Source organism: Mustela nivalis, assembly GCF_964662115.1.
Source record: "Mustela nivalis genome assembly, chromosome: 8".
NCBI lineage: Eukaryota > Metazoa > Chordata > Mammalia > Carnivora > Mustelidae > Mustela > Mustela nivalis.
In genome coordinates this window covers 18,545,847-18,567,332 of record NC_139027.1, presented here as the reverse complement: position 1 = coordinate 18,567,332, position 21,486 = coordinate 18,545,847, and the positions used below count along the sequence as shown (strand labels likewise).

At 52.7% G+C, this 21,486-nt stretch overlaps 1 protein-coding gene across 3 annotated transcripts in view; it reads left to right on the top strand.

Annotated features, from left to right (window-relative positions):
- The window catches only part of ADCY3 (adenylate cyclase 3), a gene marked incomplete at its 3' end in the record, with an annotated part of 77,857 nt that overhangs the window by 23,056 nt on the left and 33,315 nt on the right, over positions 1 to 21,486 (top strand). For all 3 annotated transcript variants that reach the window (XM_082745041.1, XM_082745040.1, XM_082745042.1), the window contains one exon: positions 13,315 to 13,464. In XM_082745041.1, the coding sequence (XP_082601167.1) occupies positions 13,315 to 13,464 (150 nt within the window). The remainder of the gene's footprint in view (positions 1 to 13,314; positions 13,465 to 21,486) is intronic.

Genomic DNA, 21,486 nt, shown 5'->3' with positions numbered 1-21,486 from the left:
AATAAAATCTTTAAAAAAAAAAAAAAGATATAAGGGTATAGCAATCAAGATAGTACAGTACTAGCCCAAGGTTAGATTCCAAATAAAGTCCAGAAATGAGCACATCTATAATCAGTTAATATTCAATAAAAATGCCAAGGTAATTCAATAGAAAAATGATAATCTTTCAACAGATGATATTGGAATCATTGATATCCATGTGGCAAAAATCATAATCCATATCTCACCCCAAATATAAAAATTAACTTGAAATAGATCATAGTAAAACTTACAGAACTTTAAGAAAAAAAAAATCCTTGTGACCTTGGGCTGGGCAAAGATTTCTTGAAAGGAGATAGTATTGGAGCTGCAAACCTCATTTTCCACATGAGGAAGTTGAAGATGGTGGTTTTATGGGACGTGCGAACAGATGCTAGAATAGGAGTTGTTGGGCTCCAAAGCCACTGCTCATCCCCTGGGGTCACACTGCCTCCTGTGGTGGGGCGGGAGAAGGGCTTGCTGATGAATGGCTGAGGTTCTTCGTGTCTCTGTATGAGGACAGCACTGTGGGCCGGTGAGATGCTTGGAGCAGCTGCTGGCACTGCCATCAAGGGCTTCCCAGTCGGAGTGGGTAAAGGGGCAGTGTATTCTCGGCTCACAGAAAAGGAGCCAGCTCACAGCGGCGGTGACTGGCGCAGGTCCCAGCCCCCAGCGACAGGGGCAGGATTCAAGCTCCGTGTCTAACTGCCGTGTTAGTGGCCCTGACTGGTACTTCATGGAGGGAGGGGAGGGTGGGGGTGTGTCGGGGGACAGAGTCATCAGGGACCCACAGAGGACGATGCCGTGGGAGCGTGGAGTGCCGGTGGTGAGCTGGGAGAGGTGCGGCAGCCCCTGTGGGCAGAGTTGGCTGTCTCCGGCCGGAGAGAGCCCAGGTCGGGACCCTTGTGTGTCAAAAGCCTAAGGCCGATAAGTGGGGAAAAAGCAATGGAAATATGTTAAAAGCCAGGAACCTCTCAGGAAGCTGGGGGTTGGTTTTTAGAACTCTTTGGAAGCCTGGAAAATGCATGTTCCCAGGCCGGGAACATCCCCGCCACCTCCGTGGCAGCGGCCCGTCTCCCAGGGAGAGCCTGATGGCGGCTCCCGCAGGAGGAAAAGCGTTTGAGGCCACGAGGAAGGAAGCTGGGTGGCTGCAGAGAGCAGCCCAACAAGCGAGTCCCGTGGCGTTGTTCGTGAGGGATGGTTGGGCTGATGGCGGTGGCCCGACGGAGCCCCCTGGGACCCGCGGCAGAGTGAGACGGTGACTGGGGACAGCCTGAGCCGGTTCTGTGTAATGTGTGTGTCCTCAGTAAACGCTGGCACCGGACGGTGAGGGAGAGAGGACGGGCTTGGCAGCAAGCTGGGCAGGCAGGTCCCCCTTCTCCTTTCATTGCTGGGGGCCGTGACCCTGCGGTTCCCAGTTCCTGCCTTTCACAAAGCAGAGCGGGAGGCCGGAGGGCGAGGCCATTGGACTCCGTGCCCGTGTGTCGTGGGAGGACCCTTGGGAGGTTTCTCTGCGCAGCTGATCCTTGGAAAGATCGGGTTGGGGGGCGGGTGTGTGCGTAGAAGCAGGTGCACAGAGAGGAGCTGCCCACTGGGCTCCCCGACCGAACACCGAGGCTCTGGGATGGAGCCCCCGTCCGTGGGGTGTTTACGGGGGGCCACTCCCAGTGTCCGTGAAGAGGAGGCTCTGTCCCCAAGCGTCCCCACGTCTGCTGGCGGTCCGGCTGTTCCACGAAGAGATTTGCGCTAGAAAGATGGTAAGGCAAAACAGGACAGCAGAAGTTGTCCTAAATGTACAGCCCTGCCCTCCCTCACCCCTGCAAGATAACCACGGCTGACATTTTGGTATTTTTGCTCCTGTCCTATCCATCTCCTTCTGTGAGATCAGAGTGCGGCTGCATATTTAACCCCCCCCTCCCCGCCCAGTAATTTATCCTGCACGTGTTTCCTCGTCAAGAAGCGTGGGGGAGACGGATTGCTCAGGCTGTCAAGGAAGGCTCTGTGGAGGAGGCAGGGCTTAGCTAGATTTGTAAGGGAAGGAGTGGAAGGGTGGAAGGAGTGGGGGTTACAGGGGAGCATTTCGGATGGGACCCTTCTCACATCCGGGTCTCACATCCGGGGCTGGGGGGAGGTGTTTTCCTGCTGTGCTTGAAGCGTCAGGGTCGTAGCTATGGAGGCAGCATTTCCCTTCTCTCTCCATCCCTCTGTCTGTCCCTCCCTTTGCCCAGCAGTCACTGAGCACCTCGTGCGTGCCCGGGGCTTGCTGAGTGCTGGGGACATGGTAGTGATTGGAACAGACCTCATCTCTGTCTTGCTGGCGCGTATAATATAACGGGCAGACATGTCTCTTTTACTCTTTTACAACATTTAAAGGTAGTAATACAAAGGGGGCTTTCATGGACTAGAATGCCAAGTCCATGTGCCCTAGCAGGGTCGGAGGAGGTTTTCCTCCCAGATGCTTTAGTGGGAAAGTTCAAGAGCTCTCAAAGTGGGGGCCATAGCCAGTGCTGAAGCCAGACGTGTCTGCTGGCCACCACACCAGGGATGTCAGCTTGGCTGGAGCAGATGTGTTACGTCAGGGACGTGGAGGGTGGGAAATTTAGAAAAATCGATTGGGGCCAAAGTAGGACTTTGAGTGCCAGAATGAGGATTTTGAATTTCTACCTTTTAGACGATTGGAAGCTAGCTATGTGGTCTGAGCAGGAGATAGTGCTTGCAAAAAGACAATTTGGGAAGATTATGTGATTCCAGGGGGTGGATGGACAGAACCAGAGAGGGGCCAGGGAGTGCCCCATCCTGAGGGATAGGTGATGACGAAGGAAGACCCAGAGAGAGGAGATGGGATGAGTGACCCATGGGTGCTGCTGAAGGGAACCCCCACCCAACAGGGAGAATGGGCTAGTGCGGGTTCAGGCATTCAAGGAAGGTTTCCTGGGGTGTGCACAGTGTTGGGTGCTGGGTTCTAGTCATCTGGGGTGCACGGTCCCTGTGAACACCGGGGAACTGGACTAAAGGCAGGATCCTTGAACCGGCATTCATGGTGGAAGACCTCTCCGTGGGCATGGCTTCCAATGTAAGGAAGAGATGCGGGTCGACGGGGAAGGGCAGTGAGGAGGTCCGGTGTCTTGGGGTGAGGGGTGAACATTGGAAAGAGAGTCAGCAGACAGGAGAAAAATAGGTGACGGGCGCAGGGTGGGTGATGGGAAGCAGCCATGTATGTTTGGAGTTTGGTTTACAGAACCAGGAAAGTGGGGGTGGGGGAATCTTGGCTTTGCTTTTGTATTTATTACACCACCTAGAACAGTGACTTGTAGAAGAGCGCACCAGAAGTAGAGAGGGTGCAGTGCAGCTTCTTGTGCTGCAGGCAGGAGGGCCCCGGGAGCCCCGTTCTTCATCTGGTCCCCTGGGGATGCCAACGCACTTGGCTCCGAAGCCCGGAGCTGGAGAGATAGCAACCGAGGGGGAAAGCCCTGGAGGGTTGAGTTGGAACCAGTGACTGAGAAAACCACCCCGGCTGTCATTGGACGGGCTCTGAGGGGCTGCAGGGAAGAAAAACCCCTGAGGAAGGCCTAAGCGGCACGTTGGGAGAGAAGGGGATGGCGTCCCCAAGGAGGAGGAGCGGTGGCTGGTTTCTGCAGCTGGAGAACCTGCGGGAAGGCTCACTCTCAAGGTCTGAGCCGCTCTGAAATGAGAGGTCGGCAGCTCTGGAATCCTGGGAGCTTGCTCTGTTCCATGGGGCAAGGGCTCCGATGTTTTTGTGTGATTGGCGGTCTCCCTGCACATTTCCGCATGCTCGGTTTATGTGATGGTTCTGTTTCCAGAATTCCAAAAATCTCCTGTCTCTGGATTACGTGCTCCTCCTCCTCTGGGCTGGTACATGTGTTCTCGAGTTCATTTGAAGACATTTCCAGAAATTCAGGGTCTATGCATTAAACGCAGCTGGATTGCTCAGCGGCAATAAGACCAAAGCAGGAGGCACAGAGCTCTGCTGTCACTCTGCTCACTCTCGTGAGCATCCAATTTATTTTTTGCCTTTTTTTTTTTTCATTTAATATTGGTCATCAGAAATTGGCTTAAATGTTCTTTACCATCCAGAATCCATATATTAAAACATCTATAAAAGCTCAGCGTTGCGTGTGTGAAAGTCCATAACCAAGTTTGCCAGATCAAATTTTACTCCCTCGTGGGGGCCTTTGCTGACCTACCCTTTCCCCCCTCCCCAAAGATTTTATTTATTTGTCAGAGAGAGAAAACACAAGCAGGGGAAGAGGCAGGCAGAGGGAGAAGCAGGCTCCTGGCTGAGCACAGAGCCTGATGTGGGGCTTGATCCCAGAACCCTGGAATCATGATCTAACCCGTAGGCATGTGCTTAATCAACTGAGCCACCCAGGCATCCCTAGCCTTTTCTCCATCAGGATCAGTCTGTGCTTCCTCTCTTTCTAGTAGCTTCTTTATCCCCACTAGAGTTAAGCTCTTGAGGTCTTTTTTTTTTTTTTACTGTCAAGGACCAGTATGGGACCCCACTGTTTCCCAAGACACTAGTGGGGTTGAGTTTTTTAAAAAAGGAACTGAAGCCAAACATGATTAAATGTTGTAAAATAGAGCCCTTTAAGTAAAATCGGAATTATTTGGCCTGGAGAAGAGGACCAAGGTGACTAAGTAACGGGGTCACATCAGTAAGAGAAGACACGGAATGCTGGGACCAGATTGTCTTCTGTCTGTAGTGAGGCCACTGGAGAAGGGGGAGCTTTTGATGAGTTCTGTGGTTCTTACGTATCTGGGCTAACAGACCCTTCTGAGAATCTGGTGAGAGCAATGGACTTGCTTCCCCAGAAAAGGGTGAAACATTTGCCCCTAATTTTAGGGGTTTGCTGATTCCCCGTGTCCTAGTCCCCTTCAAGTGACTAATCCCTGGGTCAGTATAAAATATTAGGTGTGGGATGTTCATTCCTGCGTCTCCTCCTGCAGAGAGACAGGCAGGACGGCCTTCTCTGGTCTTCATCGCCCTGCCCCCAGGGACATGGCCGTCTTTCCATCCGGGGTGGGTTTGTCAAGATACCGTGTCCTTACGTTCAGCGGGCATCAGTCACGATTTCCTCTCAGCCCCAAGGCCTGTGACGGACATCAACATCTGCTTGCTCGCATCTTTGTCCTCAGAGTTTATTACCGTGCAGTTAAAAAACCTTAGGAAAGTTTCATGTGAATACTCGGACATCAGAGAGGAAGATGATTTTTTTCTAGCCAAGGTTTCCCGACCTCGCGTCTATTGACACCGGGGGCTAGGTGATTAATTGTTGTGGGGACTGCTGTGTGCTTGGTAGGGTGTTCTGTAGCGTCCCTGGCCTCCGCTCAGCAGATGCCGGGAGCCCTGTGTCTCCTTGTCGCTGTGGTCAGACACGTCCCCAGATGCACTGCTGCCTGGCCCCGGGCAGGGTGGACCGCCCCCAGCTCTAGCCTTTGTCTGCCTCATTTTGGCTCTCTTACCTAAGGGAACACGTCAGTGGAGGGTGAACCCTTCTCTGGCCTGCCTTCTCTTGCCATTCACTGTGCTCTGTGCCAGTTGACTGTGCCGGCCCCAGAGGCTGCCACAGAAGCGAGAGACACCCCTGCCCTTGGGGACTTTGCTGTGTCCCCGGCAGGGAGAAGCAGCAGAAGGTACAGTGGGGGCGTCCGGTGGAAAAGAGGCATGTGTTCTCCAGCCAGGACGCTCTTTCTTCTGGACTTTTCCCATGGCGGAGTCTTTTTTGTCATTCATATCTCAGCTTCGAGGTTCTTGCTTCAGGACCGCCTGCGCTAACGACCCGTCCGACCCCGAGTGGCTCGCAGCCCCACGTTCCTCACTCGCACGAGCGCAGCGTGGACAGCGCGTGGCCTGTCGGGGCTGCGTTCAGCTGGGCTGGGCTCCAGGCGTAGCTTGGGTTTTGCGGGGCTCCCACGGGTCCCTCGTTCTGCTGGATCCCCGCGCGTCTCCATGCTTATTGTTCTCAAGGCAACAGTGGAAACACGAGAGCACATGCGGGCTTGTCTCAGCATTCCCTCGCGTCATCCGCGCTGAGGTCCGTTTGGGCCAGAACGGATCCTGGGGTCAGAATCCATAGGAGGGAGGAGTCTCGGTGAGGGTGCGGCTGTACAGTGCTCGTCCGGGGAGACAAGAATGGGGCCCGCCGGCTCCCTCGCCTTCTGATCCGAAGCAGCTGCCCGTCACCTCATCATCTCTATTCTCTGCTGAGCTCTGACCCTCTTGTTGTTGAATTATGTTTCTTTTCTAGTTCTGTCACCAGAACATCCACTCCTGATAGCTGGAACTGCCTCTGCTGTGTTCAATGCGACATGCCAAACATCTCCCTGGCACAGGGTGGACATTCACAAAACCTTCGAATGAGTGAATGAATGAATGAATGAATAGTTCTGTTTGGGGAGTGGGGGTTGGAGCTGGGTCTTGGGACTGTAACAATAACAGGTATGTGCTGGGAGTTTGAGCCAGGTTATGCTGGAGGGTCATCCCGTGTGGCCCTCCACAGGCGGAGCAGAGGCAGGATGTTCTGGTTAGAGCTGTAGAGCCTATCTTACTGGAGGATTGGAGAGAGGATCAGTGTGGCTGGGGTGAGGGGAGCGCAGTGGGCAGCAGCCAGGTAGAATAAATAAGTGATACTAGAACCCAGTTGTTAGGAATGCTATGTTCCACACCTGCAGGGGAGCCGTCAGGTCAGAGTCTGCAGAGTGGTGCCCCTGGTGTTATGCAGTGCACAACCTGAGAGACTGTTCTGGCAACCCAGTTGATCATGGAGGACTTCTTGTAACATGTCAGGTTGGCTGGATGCTTATTCTAGAAGTTGTTTTTATTTTGGAAGAGAGTAGACATTGAATATTTTTTAGCAGAGGCATACCCAAGCTATAAAACTAGCTGGAAGCTTCTAGAGGTTTTCTTGTTTTGAGGCCCCTGGTGGAAACTTGACAAATGCCCAGCTTGGAAGGATAGCTCAGTGGTACCCCAAGGCTCAAACCTTGAATGATACAGAGTAGGGTTGTATTTACTGGAGACCCCAGACATCTCTTGGCACAGTGATGCTAGAGTTAGCTTTAGAGTAGCATGAGAGTGGCCCCTGTTGTCCTTTCTGGGTTCTGTGCTCCCCATGGGCCGCAGGTGCCTCAGACTCCACCCAGCCTCTGCTGAGCCTCATCACAACTCAGCTGAGTGACGCAGGGCAGGTCCTGGACTCCTGCTCAGGTCCTGTGCTGGCTTGTCAGGGCGAGGCCAGCAGCGGACCAGTTCCCGGGCAGTACAGGTCTGGTCAGGCTGTCTTCTAATGTTCAGTCTCCTGGGTTGGGGGCAGGTTTTTATTAATGTCTTGAAACTTGAACTCTGTGCTTGGAGTGGGGACAGAAGAGGAAAGAGATCTGGCTCTCGCGTCAGCACCATCAGGAGACCATAACCTTGTTGCTTCATGCCTCTGAATCCAAGTGTTTTCCATAAAATGAGAATAGGAACTTCACTCGTTGTGACATATGAGGATCGTGAACCTGGAGGCTCTGAGCAAACTGTTACAGTATCGTCAGGATTTCCCAGAGTCACTTAGCACCTGCTCTGTGCTCAGCCCTGGACCAGGTGGTCTTGCACATGACCTCTGTTTTGATCTTGTGGAGGAGCCTTCAGGGCCACCGAGGGGACTAAGCCACCTCTCAGTCTCGGGAGGGGAAGGGACTTGCTCCAAGCCACACAGAAGCCTGACCTCTCTCTGCCACGCATTCCTCCAGTGGGCGCCGGCCTTCCCGTGTGGACTCACAGTCCCAGGGCTGGGGAATTGGCAGGGAAACAGAAACAGAGCCCTGTCCCCTGGGCGCTGGCTTTCTAGTGAAGTAAACAGAGTAAACGGACAAATAAGAAGATCAGGGAGTGGGAAGTGCAGGTACTTCTCTGCAGGGTCTAAAACAGGAAAATGTTAGAGTCGGGGGTTGTCAGGGTAGGTCTCTGCGAAGAGGGGACATAGCAGGGACCTGACTGATGAGGACCAACTATGGTCTGCAGTGAACTCCAGAGAGGGGTGTCTCTTGGGCACTGTATGGGACCACCGCAGGCTCTGGCCTGGCTTCTAGGTTGGGGAGCCTGGTTACCTACAGAGGGGCCTGCTCCCTTGCTCCTTCCTGCCCTACAGCTCCTTGGAGATTTTTTTTTTTTTTTCCAAAACATCTAAGTTAGTTTTAATGAACAGAGGCTCCAATGTGGTCTTCCCCCGACACAGAGCATCACAAGGTCTCTGAGGGCAGCTGGCAAGGATGTTGATTCCCCAGAGCGGCTTTCTCTCTCTGGGTTTCTTCTCCCCAGTTCTAGAGTGTTCTGGAATCTCCAGGCTGGAATGAGCCTATGGGGAGGGGCCAGCCTAGGCAAGGGAGGCACCAGCCCTCCTTGGATAGGATGACTTCCTGCTTGGCCTGGCCCCGTGTCCCCGGGGACTGTTAGAAATGTGCAGGATTTTGTGATTCATCAGATTCCAAGGGGAAGGATTTTGTGAAGGAATTTTCTCACGGCTGCGTCTCGGAGCTGGGGTATTACAGACACTTCATCCGGCTGTCATCGGTTAGATGAAGCTGTCTTCTGAATGTTTGCCCACTTGGGAGATTCATTCATTCTCCTCATTGTTTTAAAAATCTTACATTTAAAAAAACAAACAGTTCTTTTGCACTGAGACTGAGGCCTAGTCTCTTTCACTAGAGAAAGGAGACCACTGGGATAAGAAGAGGTGACCTTGATGGCACCCCAGAACGGGACTTCTCAGGCTTGCTGTGCGGGGGAATCACACCGAGTCTGAAGCCTGGTGTGGAACAGGCTCAAGGTGGCACCACGGCCCCCTGCCTGAACCCCATCTCCCCTGGAGCCAGAGGCCATGCATCAAGGCTCCCATGGGCCTGCCCAGGCTGGGAACCTCTTCCCCTTCTGTTCCCAGGGTCCTGTGTCCTGTGTGCGAACCCTGCCCCTGGAGCGCCCCAGGGCAGTCCGTGTTGACAGTGATGGAGAACAGAAGCCTCCCGACCATGCTGCCATGCTCAGGGGGTCGCCAAGTGCAGTGTCCAAGCCGGTCTTTGTTTCCAAGACTGGCGACTTCCTGAAGCTGTGCAACACCTCCCTGACCCAGTGTGACCTCCCCACCTGCCTGGTCTCTGTCGGCACTCTTTGCAGGCTCAGCCTTCGCCTCTGGACGGTCTCCCCTGCTGTCCTGGCCTACACGGTCCCCAGGGAAGTGACTGAGCCTTGTTCCTCTATTCTGATCTGGGGTGGGGTGGGGTGGGAAAGGTGTGGGGTGCACGGAGGGGATATTGACTCAAGGGCTGGCTCCCGGGGAGATCCTGAGGCTGGGAGGTCAGGTCTGTGATGGTTTCTAGTCAGCTGATCAGAGGCTAAAGGGGTCAGGGCGGGGGGCGAGTTGTGACGTGGTTGCACTACCTTTCAGGTGGGCCGGGGGAGCACAGGGGTGGCGGGGGATGCTGCCGGGGCCATGGGGGCTGAGCAGGGCTCTTGAGGAGAAGGAGGGGCCTGCTGGGTAGGCCAGGTGTAGCTGGGGGTGGGCGAAGGCAGCCCTGGAGGGCGGAGATGAGTCCTGAAAAGGAGACCTTCCCCCCTTACCCTGGCATGAGGTGGGGGGGCGCGCTCCAGGACTTACTGTAAGACAGCAGGGCTCAGGGCTCAGTTTGGAGATGCCTGTTTGTCCCAGTCACATGAGAGACATGGTTCAGATGCTTGCTGGGGTTCAAGTTTTCCTTGGGTCCTGTAGTGGGAGCAGGACTCATCAGTGTGTTTTGGAGAGAGGACAGCCTCCCTGCTTACCCCATCTTGTCCTCCCTGGACCGGGGCCACCTCCCGCCAGCGGCGGCCCTGGGGGCAGGGACAGTGTCTCAGTCCCCGTGGACTCCTCGATGCCTGCACAGTGCTGGGCTGAGAACAGGAGGAGGTTTTCTGGCCCTGGGCACACAGCAGGCCGCACAGCAGGATCACCCAGCAGCGTTGGCAGACCTCTGCCCACCACGTCCAACCCCTGAGCGCCCCCCACCCCCCGAGGGTGGAGCCGGCGCCATTACTCAGGTGACTGTGTTGCTGTGTGCTTTGCATGTTGAGAGCCTCCCCCTTGAGCAGAGCAGCAACTCCTCACTTCTGAAACTTCCTCCTCCCTAGTGGACCCTGGCTTCCCGGCTGGAGGTCTCCTTGGCTTAGCAGCATTGCCCGATCTAATTCATGGCCTGGACCTGGAGGCAGAGAGTCACCTGTAGGGCCCTGGCTATCCTCCCACGGCTGCGTGGAACAGAGGGGTTGGGTTGGAACAGAGCAACAGCCACCCTGAGGACCCTTTCTTTTGTCGAGGCAAGTTTGGAGAACTGAGGGAGCTCTGAGAATCCCACAGCCTGGGGCTCCTGGGAGAATTCTCTAGGAAGGAATAAGCTCCCCGGGAGGCCGGGAAAGAATTCCCTGGCATGGGAGGGACCTGCAGGACCCACACGAGTCTCCAGTGTGTGACCCAGTCATGGCCATTTGCCTCCACGTCCTGCTGAGAGCGCAGGTCACGAAGGGGTGGGCCGCGCCCTCTGTAATTCGGGGTGCTCCGGGGACAAGATGCTGTGTGAACGCCCCGGCCTGGCCTTCCCTCCTCCGACTCCAGCCTTGCTGAGTGGGTTCTCTCCAGGCCCAACCTTCACCCTCCCAAGTGCAGCCTGATGGGGGCCAGATGGGGTCAGGACGGCAGGGATGTGTGAGAGGAGTTAGCCCGCCCCTCAGCTCATAGATGGCAAAGCAGGGGCTCAGAGAAGGTACCTGAACTAGTGGGTCGCCCATCCAGCGAGGGGCAGCACCCCTGGCCAGTCTGCCTTCTACACTTGTTGTCTGCACCTACGAGTGGAAGGCAGAAGGGGCGCCTGTTTTAAAATAGGGTTCGAGGAAGGGAGTGTGGCTCCATGTAAATGGTCGCCAAGGGCGAGCCGAGCCTGAATCTTGTTTTGCTCCTTGGATAACCATCTTTGGTGGGGGTTGGTCTGAGGCTTTCCCACTGTAGTTGTGGACTGTCGCAGAGCGGGTGTGATTTTCTCACGGGGCAGCCCGATGGGTCATGACAATAGTAATCCTGGGACAGCCTCAGCAAAGTACGCTTCACAGAGTCTGTTCCATCCACCATGCCAGGTGGTCAGGCTGAGCTTGTTGCGGGGCAAAGAGACCCCTGAGCATGAAGCTCTGTCCGTGGCCTGGTATGGCAGCCTAGGCTAGTTGTGGCTGGGACCCAAGATGAGCCTATGGCCCCAGGGAAGCTTGCCTGGGGCCTCTGGTTTGGAGTCATGGACACTGGTAGCTATGGGGCCCAGACATGTGACTCCTGATGTGCAGCTACTCCCCTGACCTCTAGGACCCAGAGCCCCATAAAGCCGGAGACCCTTGGCCTTGGTGACTGCTGTATCTGGACCCCACGTGGGCTCTGGCAAAGTGCGACTGCTCAGTGAGGATGTGTGAGGTACAGCCTGACCTTGTTGACTGGCTTCCTGTACCATGAACTTGGGGCTGGGCAGATGTCCAAAGTTATACTGCCTTGGAAATACAGGTAGCCTCTGGGCTGGTAGGAGGTCCTGGATTTCAGGCCAAGACTGGCTTTCAGACTCAGCATGGTCTGTGTGATTTGCTTGGACTCAACATAAATTGGTGGCTCTTTGGACTCTTGGGTATTTAGTAAGTAGCCAGAGGCCATACAGATACTGAGAGCTCAGGTTAGAATGGTCTGTCATGCCCAAGCAGAAGAGCAGGAGATGTCCCATGGGACTTTGAAATTGCCCACCCACCACATGAATGGTGTGGGCATTCGGGGCTGCCCAGACCCCAAAACACAGTAAGGTGGTATTTGCTGGAACCAGCCACTGAAGGAGCTCGTGACATCTGCGTTTGATGACCAGTAGCAACACACATGTCACCTACTAACAAGTTCACTACTCAGCAGGCCTTTGCTGATTGCCCAGGCCTGCAGGAACGTTCTGCTGGGGACTGATCAGCCCTGGTGAAATAGAAGTAGGAATATGGCGCAACCAAGAGTCCCCAGGACATTCACGTCAGAGTTAACCTCTCTTATTTTCTATTAAACCATCTTGTTCAAGAATCTAAAATTGATGTTCCTGCATTTTTCACCTATTCAGAAAATTCGGAAAACATGATACTTCACTAGGAGAACTTTTCTCTCTGAGGGGTCAGAAATGAGGAACCTTTGTCACCCTAACCACATCTCAGCTACAAACTTCTGCCTGAAGAGCCACACCCTTCAGAGAAGGGGTCAGGCCTCCCCGGCGGGGATCAGGGAACCCAGGTGGGGAGGATGTGAGCCGCCCCCCCCCCCGGGGACGTGAGAGGGGCCTGACCTGGAAATGGGCCTCGTGGGAGCTGGAGAAGCTGTAGAGCGAGAACCTGGGCCAGCCCTACCTAGATGGGACCTAGTCAGGGTCAAAGGCCGTGGCCATTTGCACAAGCACTAGGAAATCGGATGTGGTTTTATGTTTGGGTCCAGAGCCAAGGTTGCCTCTGGCAGGAGGCAGTCAGGTCTACGGTCCCAGCCTGTGGAAGGCTGGGGACCACAGGCACCAGGGGGAGCCTGCAGGGGGCCAAGGAGGGAGGAATAGACTCGCAATGCCCCAAGGAGGTCTTTGTGCCACTGAGCTTGCAGAACAGGAGTCTGGCCCCACAGTTGCCCTTTCCCCTTCCCGTAGCTTCCTCATGGCACCTGGGTACTGGGACTGCCAGGTGGGCTGGCTGAGGGGGTGCATGTGAAGCCCAGCCCCCTCCACGCCTGCAGCCCATACGTAAGGTTGCGTGATGACTGCGGGTCGGCCTGGGGCGGCTGCCTGTCCCTTGTGACCTTCCATACAACCTGTAGCTTTTAGAGTCATACGCTCCTGGCTGGTGGATCTGGGGGCTGGACCCTCTCCAGCCCTGCTAATCAGCACAGCAGCTAAGGGCACCTACTAGGTCCTCAGCAAGTGCTGGTTGAATGAATGAGTACGTGAATGAATGAATGAAGAATGAACTGGGTAGCAGAGGGACCTCACAGGTGGACAGGACTGGCCAGTTTAGCTGTGGTGTGAAGCAGGGGGAGCGAACAGCCCCTTGACCAGGCTTCCAGGCCTGGGCCTCCCCCACCAGTGGGACCCAGATAGGCTCGCTGGGGTCCCCCATGGGCACCGTGCAGCTTGGGAGTTGATTTTTGTTACCCCTGCGCCACCTCCCTCCGTCCCTCCTCCTGAGCTGGAGCTTCATCGTTGTCCTTTTCTCTCCTGGGGGCACAGATCCTGGCCAACGTCTTCCTCTACCTGTGCGCCATCGTCGTGGGCATCATGTCCTACTACATGGCGGACCGCAAGCACCGCAAGGCCTTCCTGGAGGCCCGCCAGTCGCTGGAGGTGAAGATGAACCTGGAGGAGCAGAGCCAGCAGCAGGCGAGTCTCCTTCGGGGTGGCCTCCGGCCTGGAGCCGGGGGGGGGGGGGGGTGAGGGGGGTGGGGGGGAACCAGGGCGGGACCCAGCGGGGGAGGGGGGGTCAGAGTTCACTGCCAGGGTCAGGGGTTGGCAGCCTCCCGGGCCTGTCGCCCCCCAGCGAGCATCTCCTGACGTCAGGGAGTTTCTCTCGCTGGAACCTCCCTTCTCTCTCCTCCTCCGTGCTTGACCTAAACCTCCCCTCCGTCTGTGTGTTTTCCCCTGTAATTTAAAACTTTGTAAAGAACTGCATTGACCCAAGCAGTCACCGGTGACTTCCTGTGTTCCTCTCTCAGGCTAAAAAGTTCTGTGTGTTTCTTTTGAATACTTTACCCCCCCGGGGCATCACCTCCTCGGCTGCCCTTTCTGGTTCTCTGGCCCCCTGGCGGCGCGCACCTGCCGCGGGCTGGCCGGCGCTGGGGTCTCTGCCGCTGTGGTGGGCCCAGCCGTAGCGGGGGGCCTTGCCCGTGAGGCCCCCCCAGCCTGCTCCCCTCCACCCAGGGTGCTCAGTTTCCTTTGGGCTCAGGGCAGGTTCCCATTTCCTTCTCCTTCTAAGTCACTGATGAAGAAGTAAAACCAGCCCAAGCCCGGGGGACCCCCCCCCCCGCTGTTTACATTGTCCCACGGAGAGAAGTGCCTGCGGTCCCCGCTCTCTGTTTACCAGCTTGACTCCAGCCTGACCCACCCGGTTCTCCTGTGAGTCAGTCGTTTATATAGTTTCTGGTCTGGATTCATCTCAAGTGCCTTTCGAAGGTCTGCAGAAGTTACATCTGCCACCTTCCTGTTACCCATAGGCTTGTTTCCCCCTAACAGACTCAATAGGTTGAAGCTACAGGATTCTCTGGGCTGGGAACCATGTCATTTTGGGGTCAGGTGGTGCTCTTGGCTCTGGATTCGCTGAAATTGTTGTTTTCACAGACCCTGCCACTCAGGTGGACAGAGCCATAGTTTTGGGGGGCCGTTCTGGAAGGCTGTCCCGTGGGCGAGCCTCACCTTCTCTCAGTGGTGCTCTTCAAAGCCACATACTGAGTCATTGGCTGAGTCCCGAGGATGTGTTTTGTCTGTTTACCAGGGATTGCTAGAAGCTTCTGAGCTGGGCCTAGGGGCCAGCTTCTTCAGAAGACAGGTTTTAGACGAGAAGTCTCCCCAGCCTCCATTGCCACAAAGGGCCAAGTTCAACCTGAGAGCTCACTGTGTGTGTCTCCTTCTCCCATCCCTGTATCCCGTGGTTCCCCAGGAGCTGCTCCTGCTTGCCTGGACGTAGAGAATCCTGCTGTACCGGCTTTATGGAGTCTCTTGAAAGGTGTTTTTCAGTTTTGGCTTTTATGCTGTCTCTTCTGTCTTCGCATCTCCTCTCTCCTAGTGTGGAGTCATCCCACTGGGTTCTCAACGTTAAAAACCACTTGTGTCCCCGCTCAGCTAGGTCAGGAGTTTTTGTCCCTCGTACTTGTGCAGTTTCCAGCATCCCTGTTCATCTCGTCTGCCTCACAGCGTGTAACTGGCATAACCCAGGACATCTTCGGTCACCGGGGGTGGGGGGGGGGCGCTGCTCCTGGGGTGCTGGGGAAGGTCCTGTTATCCTCTGCAGAGATAATTTAGACAAGCTGCCCACCTCCCGCAGCCTCGCTTTCCTCGTCTGCAAAGCAGGAGTGTTGTTACTTGTCTTGCGGGGTTCCCTGCAGGTAGAAACCCAGTGGGAGTGCTTCGTAGCCTGTAGAGCTTGGACATGCTGCTGATCAGGCTGCAGTGCACGGGCCACGCAGTGCTTGGGCATTTTCTGATGTCCCCTCGAGGTAGGGTCAGCGTCTGGAGCCTGGGGACCACGCGCTCTAGGACTCCTGCATGCCATGTGGCAGCCAGGGGGCGCTGCAGCCTGTCCGGGCCACACTGCTGTTCCATGTTGTTGCCTGCCCAGGGCCGCAACCGCAGAGCAGACCCTGGTTGCAAGAGTGGGAGGTCCAGGGAGGCAGAAAGGAGGTGGGGGGGGGGGAGGCGGGGGAGGAGACACACAAACAGGCCAAGCTGGGACAACACAGGTGCCTGTAAATGCCCATCATGTGGAATGAATTTGGCTCGCCCCGCTCTAGCCCCAGTGTGACCTTGGGACAGTATCTTCCCCTTTTTGGGCCTCAGTTTCCCTATGTGTAAAGCGTACATGAGAATAAAACCTTTGGCGAAGATGGGATAACATGCGTGAATCCCTCTGGAAATGAGGAAAGCACTGTCCCCTTCAGGAGGGGCAGAATTCTGCAACCCCCCAGCACCACTGTGCCTTGCAGTGGGCTCATGTTTCCCTTAGGACCCTTGTGGCTGTGCATGGAGGAGAGCTGCTGGCATTTTTGCTTTCTTCCCATGTCCTTGGCAGGTTTGGGCATCGTGGTTGTGCTGGACTTAGGAGCTAATTTGAAAAGTGTTTCCTTTTTTTTAACCTGGGAGAGCTTGAAGAATGTACGGGTTCTTTACAGGATTAAAAGGACTCACGAGTGAGGTCCCGTGGCTCAGGAGTTTCCTTTATGAGACTCCGTTTCCTTCACAAGTACAAAGTTTTTGGTTTTTTGGGTTTTTGTGTAAGTTATAGAATGTTTTTGTTTTTTCAGGAACTCATCCATTTCATATATATATGTTGCATTTTTGACATGTTTATTCTCTATCTTTGTGGGATTTGTAGTGATGTTCCTTTTTCATTACTGGTGTTGGTAGTTTGTACCTTCTGTTTTTTTTTTTTTTTCTCCTTAATCTGTCTTAGTTGAGGTTTATTAATGTTTGGGCCTTTTCGGTGAACCACCTTTTTGTTGCTTTTTTTGTACACTTCTATAATTAGTTGTTTTTGACTTTGATTTTCTTCTGCTTTCTTCAGGGTTAACATCATGTTCTTTTTTACCTTCTCAAGATGAAATTTAGCAAGTAATTTTAGTGTTTTTATTTTCTAAAACATGCACCAGATGCTATAGATTTCCCTCACTACTTGTTTTTGCTTTCTTCTACAAATTTTGATATGTCTTAATTTCCATCAAGGTATCTTTGATCCACAGGCTATTTGAGAGGACATTAATTAATTTGCAAAGATCCAGGGAATTTTTAAGGTCATCTTTTCATTACTGATTTTTAGTTTACTTCTGGTGCAGTCAGAGAACATACTCTGTATGATTTCAGTCCTTTGGAATCTGTCGGAACTTTATTTTTGATATTGCATTTTTTGCTTGACTTTGATGTACTTAAGGATGACATGTATTTTGCAAAATGCATCAAAATATCTTTCAGCAATGACATAATGTCGGTACGTGTCAATCGTGCATTTTCATCTACACCAAACTAGTACTTTTACCTTTTTGGTCACAGTGCAAGGACCTCACAACGCTCAATTCCCCCTCCCCTAGACTTTCTGGCAATTGTAATATATTTTAACTCCACATATATCTGAAGCCCCGTCAGATGGTATGACTGCATCTTCCTGCAGCAAATAGCCAGTGTGCACACTTGCCCCCATTCTGCCTTCTCAGATGCTCTCTTGTTTCTTCATTTTTGTGCTTCCATCTTGAAGAATTCCCTTTAGTGTCACTTTTCTTGAAGGTCTGTCAGTGGTAAATTCTCTCCATTTCTTAATTGCCTAGAAATGTGTCCATTTTGCTTTCAGTTTTGAAGTTCAATTCTCAGAAGGAGAATTCTAGGTTGACTCTGCTTTACTCTGAGCCCTTTGAAGGTGTCTTTCCGACATCCTGTGGCTTCCACTATTTTCGTTGAAATGCCAGCTGTCCGACACACGCTGCTCCTCTTGAAGTAATGCAGTAGTTTTTCCTCTGGTTGCTTTTACAATTTTCTTTGGTGTCCACAGTTTCCTAAGGATGAGCTTAGCACTTTTCTTTACAGCTACTCTGCCTGGTATTTGAAGAGCTCCTTGAGTTGATGGCTTGAGGTTTTTCGTCAGTTTTGAAATTTTCAGTCAGTATCTTCTTGCTTCATCCTGTCCTTTCCTTCCAGGACTCTAGATGTCCTTATTAGACATTTTTACCATGTTCTGTGAATCTCTCTCTCTCTCTCTCTTTTTATTCCCCTGAATCATCATCTTCTTCTTTTTTTTTTTTTTTCTGGGCTCCAGACTGAATATTTTTACTGACCTAACTTCTGGGTTACTAATCCTTTTATCTGCTTTATTAAATCAATGCTTGAGCTCCTCTGTTGAATTCTTAATTTCACTATTTTTTCATTTCTAGAACTTCCACTTGATTTAAAACGAAACAGAACAGATTCCAGTTCTCCAGTTAAGTTCTGTGCATTGTCATCTATTCTTTGGAATATATGGAACATTTTAAAGGCTCTGACAACTGTGATGTCTGACAGACCAATGGGTCTGCTTTTCCCCCATGATTTTTGGTTTTTCCCTATTGACTTTTGCCTTTTGTGGCATTCTGGACTTTTTTTTTTTTTTAATGCTGGATAAATTAAATGCTGAATGTCGTGTACAGAGAGTAGTCATGGCTCTGGTGAATATGTTTCTCCTGAGAGGATTTACTTCTCTTGCAGCTCATCCTGATCCAGCGTGGGGACAAGAAGATTTAGGGCTGGGTTTTGGTCTGAGAGCAGGTTTCTCTTTGTGCCTCCTCTTGGGAAAAAGTCCTTCAGGGGTTTTAAGTCAAAGGCTTCTTCCACTCTTGAGGGGCCCTGAACTCCCAGCACTAAGAGGACTGCCCAGACTCCCCTTTGACTTCAGCCTTTCCGCTGTCACTTTCTGCTTGAGTTCTCGGTCTCGCTCGCCTCCTGTAGCTTGGGGGTCGCAGATGCTTCGAGAAGGTGTATGTAGAGAAAGGGTCTCTCCTCTCCAGGACCTCGCCCCGCTGTTCCGCCTTGAAAGCCTAGCTCAGCAAACCTTGTCTCTCCAGCCCCTCGACAGCGTATAGCCCTCGCTCTCTGGCCGGCCTCCGAACCCTGGTCTCAAGGGCAAAAAGGGGCAGAGTGTGTCGGCCTCACTGAAATGTGTTTCCCTGCCCTCAGAACCTCGTCCCTTCTCATCCTAGCTCCCTGTGTGGTTTCCCATGGTCTTCATCCAGCATTTCTGGTTGGTCTTGGCTGAAGCGTTGATCTGGTGTAAGCACCTCTATAATAGCAAGAAGCAAAGGTTGGACATCCTCCTCAATGCCTTGAAGTTAAATTTTAAGTAGCTCAGAGTGTATGTACATGGTATAAAATTATGAAGGTGTGAAAAAGGTTATTCCGTGGAAAGTAAGGTTCCCTGCATGGCCATCCACTTCACCATCCCTCAGATCGCCACCGTCACATCTTGTAGACCCTTTAAGGATTCCAGTTACTTCCAAATCTGGGGCACAGACAGGCAAGTAGTACACCCCTCTCCTGCCCCAGGTCTTTCACCTGCTCTTCTAGAAGGTTCTCCGGTGACATTGCATTGCCTTATCCTTGTAAATGACTGTATCGTATTCCGTGATCAAGAAGTAACGTTTACTTAACTGGGCTTCCAAGTGTACTGTTCTCAGTGGCAATTGAGTTCACGGTGTTGTATGCAACCTTCACTGCTATTCATTTCCAGAACTTTTTTATCATCTCAGACCGAAACTCTGTGGCCATGAAACACTAGCTGCTCCCCCTTCCTTTCCCCTGGCTGCCACCATCCTACTTTCTGTCTCGATGAGTTTCCCTTTTCTCGGTACCGCGCGTCGGTAGTATCACGTCCGTCTGCGACCAGCTTCTCGTTCTTGGCACAACGTCTTCAGAATTGATCTGTGGTGCCACACGTGGCGGGACGTCCTTCCTTTTCAAGGCCCAGGAATGTTCTGTTGCCCGTACACACCACATCTGTGTATCCCCTCGTTTGTGGATGCCCAGTTGTTTCCCCTCCTAGCTGTGGGGAATCGTGCTGCTGTGAACACGGGTGGACACCGACCTGTTTGACTCTCTGCTCTCGATTCTTTGGGGTGTAAACCCAGAGGTAGAATTAACGGCTCATGTGGTAGTTCTCGGTAGTAGTTCTCATTTTTTAGGAAACCAGGCGCATTCATGGTTAGTGTTGAGAAATATTACTGAATTGTCTCATATAGAGGTTCAAAGAATTTACACTCCTCCCAGCAGTGAACGAGAATGCACTTGGGCAGTTAAATCTTCCTGGTTTATTGAGAAAATGCTGCTTTGATATGGGATTGCAGCAGCTCCTCCAGAAATGCCTGTTTGAAAACCCCAGTGGCAGGGCAGGGGCCCCGAGGAGGTCGTGGTGTCCCGTGAGCTCTTTCCTGCTGAGGACTCCTTTGGCTCAAGTCACGGGCCAGGTAGACTGAGGCTGGGAAGAGCTTTCCTTGTCTGTGTATTTTAGCATACATTGTAGACTATTTGGTAAATGCAAACAAGTATTAAAAAAAAAAAACACTGATAGAGAATTATCCCTACGAGTCTTTTTTTCTTCCTCTGTGTTTTGAGAGTGTCCTCAGCATGTTTTCCTGATTATAGAAGTAACATGTTATTCTCGTAGATAGCTGGTAAGAATAGCGGCTAAGAACCAGCTGTCCGAGCGTGGACGCCTGCGTCACGTGGTACTGTGGATGCCAAATGGAGAGTCTGTTTTGCACGGTGCACCTGGGCTGTCTCCTATCGGATGGTTGTTGTCGGATAAAAATCTGAAGATAGAGAGAAGCGTAGAAAAGACCACCCAAACTTCCAATCCTTTGGGTGTTTGGGAAATATTTAAAAATAACTTTATGCGTGGCTGGGTGGCTCAGTCTTGGATGTCTGCCTTCGGCTCAGGTCACGATCGCAGGGTCCTGGGATGGAGCCCTGCATCGGGCTCTCTGCTCAGCGGGAAGCCTGCTTCTTTCTCTCTCTCACTCCCCCTGCTTGTGTTCCCTCTTTTGCCGCCTCTGTCTCTGTCAAATAAATAAATAAAATCTTTAAAAAAAAAAAAACCTTAAAAACTACAATGTGATAAGTTGTTCTCTGCTAGAAAAGGTCTTAGAGCTTTCCAAATTTGCTTTTTTTTTTTCCTTTTTCCTTTTTATGGAGGTGAAATTCTTGTGCCATCGAGTTAACCATACGAAAGGGTGTCATTGAGAACCTTCCCAAGGCTGTGCAAGCACCATATCTAGTTCTAAAACATGTTCATCACTCTGAAAGAAAACCCCATACCCAAGCCTGATCTTCAAAACTGCACAGAAGGCACTGCCTGAGCGTCAGGCCAGCCCCGAGCAGCTGGTTGCTTTCCTCGCCCCTAAGGACTGAGGCCTGAGGTCCTCACACTCACCTGCCGTTCTGTGTGCGCCTCTCTCTGGGACTGACCCCAGGGTCTGAAGCCTGCACCGCAGGCGGGCCCCGCCGATGAACTTGGCCCTGGGATTTGTGTCCATTACTTCCTCCAGCATTTTCTGGGGAGAAGTGAGACCCGGCTTTCCCACCTTTTTCTCGCCTTGTGATGTTGGCACTCTGCCTGTTTGGTCTTCACTTTTCTGCAAAAGTGAGATTAAAGATAATGCCGTCGTCATGGGGTTGTCTGGAAATCGCTGAAGTAAGAACACGGACATGGGTCTAGAGACGACGAAGCCCTTTCGTGCTATTGGCTGCTGTCGCGCTGGCTCCTGCCTTGGGGACATTGGCTGGGGAAGGGGCCCCAGGTCGATGGGACCAGCTGCCTCCCTCCCTGGGTGGCAGGGCCGACCTGACATCTGGGAAGGTCGGCTGAGTGCCGGTGAGGAGGAAAGGTCAGCAATCTCATATCGCTGTCCTCCCACGAGGACCTCTGGTGAGAATAAACATGAGATTGTAGGGGCGCTTGGGTGGCTCAGTGGTTTAGGTCAGCTCAGGTCATGATCCCAGGGTCCTGGGATTGAGCTCCGCATCGCATCCCCCTCTCTCTGCCTGCCTCTCTGCCTGCTTGTGATCTCTGTCTGTCAAATAAATAAATAAAATCTTTAAAAAAAAAAATATGGGATCGTAGATGTGAAAATGCTAGAAAGGGCTGCAGAAAGTCGGGGAAGCTGGTTTCGTTGCGGCTTC